At 40.6% G+C, this 7,760-nt stretch overlaps 2 protein-coding genes across 2 annotated transcripts; one reads left to right on the forward strand and one right to left on the reverse strand.

Annotated features, from left to right (window-relative positions):
• Positions 1-567: 567 nt before the first annotated feature.
• LOC138203259 (potassium voltage-gated channel subfamily V member 2) lies at positions 568-4,122 on the reverse strand. The gene is made up of 4 exons (XM_069158010.1): positions 3,584-4,122; positions 2,822-3,455; positions 2,082-2,207; positions 568-885 (listed from the first exon to the last, which is right to left on the reverse strand). The coding sequence occupies exons 1-4, from the start codon at positions 4,120-4,122 to the stop codon at positions 568-570; spliced, it is 1,617 nt and encodes a 538-aa protein (XP_069014111.1).
• Positions 4,123-5,326: 1,204 nt separating this feature from the next.
• On the forward strand, positions 5,327-7,558 carry rps28 (ribosomal protein S28). Its single transcript, XM_069157004.1, has 4 exons — positions 5,327-5,409; positions 5,708-5,755; positions 6,493-6,615; positions 7,439-7,558. The coding sequence occupies exons 1-3, from the start codon at positions 5,371-5,373 to the stop codon at positions 6,613-6,615; spliced, it is 210 nt and encodes a 69-aa protein (XP_069013105.1). The 5' UTR covers positions 5,327-5,370; the 3' UTR covers positions 7,439-7,558.
• The last annotated feature ends 202 nt before the right edge of the window (positions 7,559-7,760 follow it).

Raw genomic sequence — 7,760 nt, forward strand, 5'->3', positions numbered from 1 at the left:
GGCATGTTTAAATGACAGGTTTTCATATATGTTTTCCTTGAAGGTGGAAGACAATGACTGTGTGACTGGCTGGTATTGGCCGAAGGTTTTCATAAGTCTTATGTGCAGATTATATAAAGTAAAACTTAAGAAACCATGTAGTTGTCCAAAATATTTCATCAATAGCACTTCCAATGAAATCAGTTCTTCCCAAGCATTCGGTTCCCTTTAAAGTGATTTAAGCATGATGTTGTGTGATTAATAATGCTACTACTTGACCTCCTTGTGTCAAACATCTATTTCAGTGGAATCAGAGTTAGTTGCAGCCACATGCTATTCTGGAAAACTGGTAACAAGCTGTCTAGAGGGAGCATCTTGTCCATTTAACAAAGCGTTCAAATAGCATCTCCTTTAAAGCTGAAGCTTAAAGCTTATCTCAACTTGCGGCTGCTTCCATTTACCCCCTTTAGATTGTTTGTCTTAAAGCACACAGGCTTAGGGCTGGAGGCAGATGGAGTCCTACAATTTCTAGACCCATGGGTGATAAGGCCATTTGGGGTTAGCGAGGTCACAACTAGGCAGCTTCTCTCAGTCCTCGGCCTCGTGGATAGTTTGCCTTCCGCTGGGCCGATAGTGTATCTCGTCATCTGAGTCTTCTTGCTGGGGTTCGAAGCAGCTGTCAAACTTATGCCGCAGACGTTTCTTGAGCTGGAAGCTGCGCTCGGTGTTTGTCTGCGTGTATTCCTGCTCCTTCAGTTTGGCGTAGTAGTCGGAGAATTTGTTGAACAGAATTGAGATGGGCATGCCGTTGAGGATGATGCCAAAGGAGATGCAGCCGAATGCCACACAGCGGCCGAGATAAGAGATAGGGACAACATCTCCGTAGCCCACAGTGGAGATGCTCACCTAAAAGAAACGAGAAGCATCAGCTTACATGCAAGTGCTCAAAACTATTGCACAGTTTTTATAGTTTTTCCAGGAATCCCAGGTTTTTATACAGCAACATAGAGGACAGCGGAAAAGTGTTTTTTCAAGCTTTATTTCTGTTCTTGTCCTTTTCATTCTCGTGGTGTCTGCCTTTTCACACTGCACCGAAAAGCTATTCGGCTAAAGCTTTGTGAGGGTCCAATAATTAAGTTTTTTTGAGAAGTTGAGAATCAAGAGGATCAAAAAACATCCAGGAATGTAGTGCTACAAGTTACATCTCTTGAACGCAATCACTGTGTCTGGCCGAAAATGAGACGCATTACACCGTATTAGAGGGGATTAGACACATAACAGCTGCTGCCTGGCAAAATAGAAACCATGTCTTTAAATGAGTCTGAGTGGAGCACAGAGAACCAAGCTGAGGACACACTGAGGCTAATGTTAGTGCAGAAAAACAAAGAAAAAATTTAAAAATCTAAATATTTTTACAACACAAAAACAAAAACAAAAACAGAACATACAGGCGGCCACCGCTAAAATTTGCTTGGTAGACAGTCATAGAAATCTGCTGCCCACTCAGTGTAAGATTTTAATTGTCTAAGAGCTAACTGGAAATTGGTGCTTAACCTGCTGACAGCTTGGTTCCCCTCACTGGTCAGCTGTATAGACCAGGAACATGATTCTTACTTCGTGACGTGTCCTATCATGACACATTTACTGTTGGATGAGAGTTGGATGTCATCGTTTGTGTTCCTGTTTAAGAGATTATCTCTAAAGTTGATTCAGCCAATCGTTCACTAAACAGGACTGTATTTGAGCCCAAGATTACAATTGTTGTCATGAGTTCACTGCTTCGTGGAACCATAAAAATAGCTCAGAGCACGACTCCGCGTTGCGCCTTTGTCTTTATCTGACTAGGCATGCAGCATAAATCCGAGAAAGCCTAATCCTTGACACCCAAAATGCACTGTACTGCTTGATCATACTGACACATGACACTGAAGACTGAGCTTCTCTTCAGCCGAGTAAACAGGAACGGCTTACCAAGTTCAAGGCAACGTCACTAAAATACCAGCAGTCTGCGATTCTTGCTGCTCTACACTGAAACTCAGGAAACCAAAATTCAGAGACACAGAGTTTACTGGAGAGGTGCTTGAAGTTTGTTCTGTACTCACTGCAGCCCACCACCAGGCGTCTGGTATGCTGCTGAACGGTGTCCCGGGCTGGTCCACCTCCACAGAGTGCATCAGTGCAGAGAAGGTGAAGATGCCCATGGCGATGAACAGAAACAGACAGCACACCTGAAGCGTAACAGAAGAGCACATGTTAACAGCAGCACTGGCTGACGTGTGCAAATATATATAAAAAATGAGCTTTCTGAATTTCACAGGCTGTGTAAATAATGGCTTTTTAAACATCTTTGTGAACCCACTGGGGACTTTAGAAAAGTTACTGCACACGGCCACAAAAATATATTCTGCACATAACGCCTGGTAAAAACCACAAGTCGTCCTTTTTGGATATATTCATTAACACAAAAATAACAAGTTGATTCGTAAACTTTCGAGCGAGTGATTTGTGGATTTTGTACTTGACACTAAGCTAAGCTAGCTGTCTAGTGTGTAGCTTTATATTGATTTCACAGATATGACAGTGGATTTATCATCTATTTCTCTTCAAGAAAGAAAAAGACATACTTCTCTAAATAGACAGCGACATTTGGTGGATTTCCATGAAACCTTAAAATGTTCTGAGTCAGTGTGACTTTAACGTAAAATTACACCTGGCTCCTTTTCTACTTTTTAAGGAACATGAGGGAATATTTTGGGGGTTGCAATGATTAGTCATACCACGTCACGTTAGTTAAAGATGCTGACAATGTTAAGTTTTGTGTTTCTTTGATATTCCTTCATACCTGCTCAGAGCACTGGCGGATGGTGAAACCAAACGCCCTCATGCCTGTGGAGTGACGGGCAAGCTTCAAGATACGGAAGATGCGCATCAATTTGACGACCTTGAGCACCTTGCTGACTTTACTGACTCTCGCCATGGTTTTCAATTCTTCCTGTGCGCTGGCGTCTTCTGAATCTAAAACAAACGTCTCAAACAGGATCTGGATGAAGTACGGCATAACAGCCACCACGTCAACAAAGTTGAGGGCACTCTTCACAAAATGTTTGATATTGGATGTGGTGAGTAACCGCAAAAAGTACTCCATTGCAAAGAAAAGGATGGAACTAACTTCCACCCACTCCATGTAGGTTTTGCCTGCAAGTTTGTACTGCTTGAGTTCTTTGACAGTATTCATTGTCATGGCAACAATAGAGATGAGCACAAAGAGACTGGAAAACACAGCAAACCCTTTGGCTGGCAGTGAGGAGTAAGGATTCTCCATCAAGTCCCAGAGTATCTTCCGAAGGGTGCCCATAAACATGCTCTTGTAGCACTCCTCGTCCTGATGGGGCTTGATTTCATCGAGCAGCTCCTTGTTAACCTTCAGCTGGTCTCTGATGTCGTCCACTTTTTCCTCAAACAGAATGCGACAGCACCTAAGGAGGAGGAGAAGAGCTTTACTGCCAGTTTTCACAAGAACTACTTTTCAAAATCTTGCATAAAATATCCACACACACACACACACACACACACACACAGTGAGTATAAAGAATCTGCAGCCCACCTTGGAGTGTCTTTTAGTTTGAGTCCCCAGAACAAAATCTCTTCCTCAAAGTTGACAGGGCAGAGACTATCCATCACCCATAGGACATTACTGCAGTAGAAGTGAAATATGTAGTGGAAAAACATCGGGTCTCTGTCAAAAAAGAACTCATTGCTGTGAACATTGTAATCGTCACAGAGCGTCAGACGCTTCACTGGATCATCACAGAGAGCGAGGGCTCCAATCCTGGTTTTGGGGTATTTGAGGACTAAATGCTTGGGGATGTGAAACACCTTTCCGCCCACGTTCAGGTTGACAATGTTTGACTTCCTCGGGTTTGGTGCATCTTTGCTCTTGTGTTTTGCTGTCTCTCTTGTCTTATCAGGAGCGTCAAGGTTGTCCATAGAAGTCCATGGTTTCACCGAGCTGTCCTGTGAAAAGGGGAATTCACTCTCCTGATCTTCAATACTTTGTGAAAGGCTAACTTCCCGTTTTATGGTCGCAAAAAGGCTGGAGCGGCGCTTTTTCAGCACCTTGATTTTAGGCTTTATAATCTCCATTGTGTCAGCACCTTGGAAGACAAATCGGCAGAAAAGCTTTATGCCAAGTCTGAGTTAAGTCAATAAAAAACAATATTAAGAATATTCCACAAGATCTCCATCTGAGCAAAATATTGTCCTCTAAAAATCATGCTTTCTAGTTGAAACAAAGATTAAGAAAGAGCTACCGTGCTTTTCAGTCAGCGTGCAAGAAGATCAACTGCATGGGCCTCAGCCTCTTTACTGAATCGTTAATCCTATTGCTGTTCTTTCTGTCCCAAGGCAAGTTAAAAATACTGTCACAAGGATTAGTGTTGTGATTTAAGGCTTTGAGTTCTGAGAGAGGGAAAGGAGTGGAAAGAAGAGAGAGAGAGTGGTGTGATTGCAGTACTGCATTGCTAACAAGTTTCGGAAAGCTTTCACAGGAAGTACAGTATGTACTAATTCAACAGGTAGATTATATCCCGCTGTGGTCCTTCTGAACTTTTGCTGAACTGGCAAACTAGGATTGAATTTATACTTTAAATATGTACAAATTACCATTTGGAATAACATATTCACTGTTTTATCTAAATTCTGAACAAACCATTTGAAGTATCTTCTCACCTCTCTTCTTCATTGACATAGATCTGTTTTCAATAACTCAAGATTATAGTTGTAGTTAATCAATTTAAAAAATAAAGTGAACAAGAAAACAAAAGTACATTTTGACAGTATGGGCAGATTGGGATTCAGTGTCCTGAATTTGAATAATATGAATATGTTGCAAAAGTAAACAGCAAACTTGCGCAGATTTGGTCAGCCTACGAATTTTCTAGTCTATTGTATTGTGAATAGATAGTTTGTGACTGACATCCCAATCAAAGTTTAAAATTTAAAAATGATTTGTAATTACTGAAAAAATTCTATATATGACACAAAGCAATAAGAATTTTTTGGGGATATATTTACAACACCTGGATAAACCACACACAGAGACAATTCACACAGTGAATAATGGTTTGGCCCAGATTTCACTATTGGAAGCTTCTGGATGGTATTTCCCGATCACGACCGGAAAAGGAAGTAGAAATGTAATTTTTTTTTTTTTAATTTGTATTAAAATGTAATGTTTTAGCTATGGTGATCCATATTTATCTTAACCTGATCCTTATGTAACTAAATCTTAATAAAATAAAATTGTAAAATTATATTAAATTAAAATATTTGACTCGACTATATATACCTTCCGAGCACCACGTGACTTCCTTTCCAGGCTAACCTGATAACATGGACGCCAGCCGCGTGCAGCCGATCAAGCTCGCAAGAGTAAGAAAACATCTATTACGGCGAAATTAGTCAGGTCCAGGCGGAGAAACAGCTACAATAAGAAGTCGTGTTTCAATTGGTCCCAAAACTTTGATGCTAAATTTGCTTTTGTGCACCGATCAGCAAAACATGTCTTCAGCTCTCGCGCTTCCATCACGGAGGCCTTCTCCGTGCTACAGGCTCAGCTCCTTAGCCTGCTGCGCTCTCTCCTGGACTCTGTGGTTACCTATTTATTTTTTATTAACAGTATATATTATACGGCTGTAATACTCAAAGTACACTTGTGTTTTCTTCTTAGGTCACCAGGGTGCTCGGAAGAACCGGTTCCCAGGGACAATGCACACAGGTATGTTAACATGGCTAATGTCTGTCTTAACGTTTCCTATGAGTAACGCAGGTCTTCTCGTGGTTCCTGTCCCATCATTTAGTTTACTGAACACCTTCTTGCAATATATCAATAAAGATTAAAACTATAATTTGTTTAAATCGGAGAAATCTAAACTTAAGTTTCAAGAAAGGTCGACTGGTTGGAAAATGTGTTTAAAATGTACACCGGGAAGTAATCGCCAACTATTTTTTTTTTATATTGTGACTGACTTAATCATTTGGAGTCAGTTGTTTTATTTAAAATATTCTGATTCCACCTTCTAAGAAAAAAAAGGGATTATTTTCTCCATGATAATAAATGAATCGTCTTTTGGTTGTGGCCTGTTGGTCTGGGGGGGATTTTAGGCCTTTGTGGCGAGACTGTAATTTTTTTAGTATTCTCCGGCATTTTAAAAACCAAATAGTCTATATCAATTAATCAAGGAATTAATTTAAATAGGGTGGCAAACAATGTTTTTATTATTATTATTATTTTCGTTGTTATTTATATCTATTAATATGTCAGTGTTAGTCCATAAAATAACGCGTACATTACCATTTTTAAGTGGTGGTAACCTAGAACATGTTACGAGATGCCCATATGTCATTGTATGTCCTGCAGTTATTTGTGAACGCGAGTGAAGTTGTGACTGAGTCAACATCAGTGACTTTCTTCTTCCAGTTGACCACCAAGTACTCTGCGTTGCTTTCTTGCAGGTCCGTGTTGAGTTCATGGACGACAGCAACCGCTCCATCATCAGGAACGTGAAGGGCCCAGTCAGAGAGGGAGATGTGCTGACACTTCTGGAGTCTGAAAGAGAAGCCAGGAGGCTGCGATAGGTGAGAGGAGCTAAAAAAACAGGCGTTTGAGGCTGTTGGACGTCATTAAACTGTCGGTGTTGGTACAGACCTGGGGACACTGCGTAGGGCTCTGGTGTGGAACGGGCACTTTTCCCTTGATATTTTATACATGAAGTCAAACGGCAATATTTTTAACAATCTGGCAAACTACCAGTAGGTAACTGTAAAATGGTGGGTTACCTAGTGACCAAAAAAACATGACCCTCTGTACAATTTAATAGTACAACCCTGGAATAAGTGTTATGCTTTGATTAAATTTGGTAATTACAGTACAAAAGGGGGAAAAAAATTACAAACCGCTTACCATATATTGCAATAATACAAAAACACACCAGTCTTAGGACTTAAACTACCACAGATTTGAATGAAGAATTCTTTGATGCATAATTTACAAACACATTATTTTTGGGGTCTTTTGAAGTGTATGGTGTGTTGTTACCGCAGTATGTATCCTGCTCAAATGGTTTTGTTTTGGGTTGTTTTTTTTATCTCTGGAGGCATATGCTTAGAAAACTAGTAGCAAAAGGTCAGGGTGTCAGTTAGTAACTCAAATTGGAAATATAAAGGGCTTGCAGTTCAAGCCGAGCTGAATTTAATTTGTAACCACAAGAAGTCACAGGTCCATCCTAAAACTGAACTCTTATTTTTCAATGCAATAATGGATTCGAGTGAATTTTAGCTGCTAATGTCTCCATCTACGGTTGTTGCTGGGGTCTCTGTATAGAGCTCTGCTGCTTTTCGCTCGGCTGAGTTCTGCTTAGTTTTGAGATGGTGTGCGTGACTGATCTCTTTGTCCTCACAGTGCCCGCTAGAACTGAGGTGCCAGTCCAACGCTGCGGACCAGAAGATGCCATCAGTTTCACCAGCAGTGGACTACATTTCTTGTTAAAATGTTTTGAAATAAATTTGGGTATCAAGATGAGTTTGGAAGTCCCCTGTTCATTTTATTATCGTTGTTTTCCCCCCTCGCAATAACAATTATCTGACATTTCTGAAGCCCGAAAGATAAACTGACGAGTCAATAAAGTTGATCTCGCAGCTGATTTGTTAAGTGGTCACTATAGAAGCAACATCCTGGCACACAGATGCCCAACAGATGTGTAAAACTGGATGGAGATTCAAAA

Source organism: Embiotoca jacksoni, unplaced genomic scaffold, assembly GCF_022577435.1.
Source record: "Embiotoca jacksoni isolate LCO1_2020_lvr unplaced genomic scaffold, fEmbJac1.0.p SCAF_22, whole genome shotgun sequence".
Lineage (NCBI taxonomy): Eukaryota > Metazoa > Chordata > Actinopteri > Embiotocidae > Embiotoca > Embiotoca jacksoni.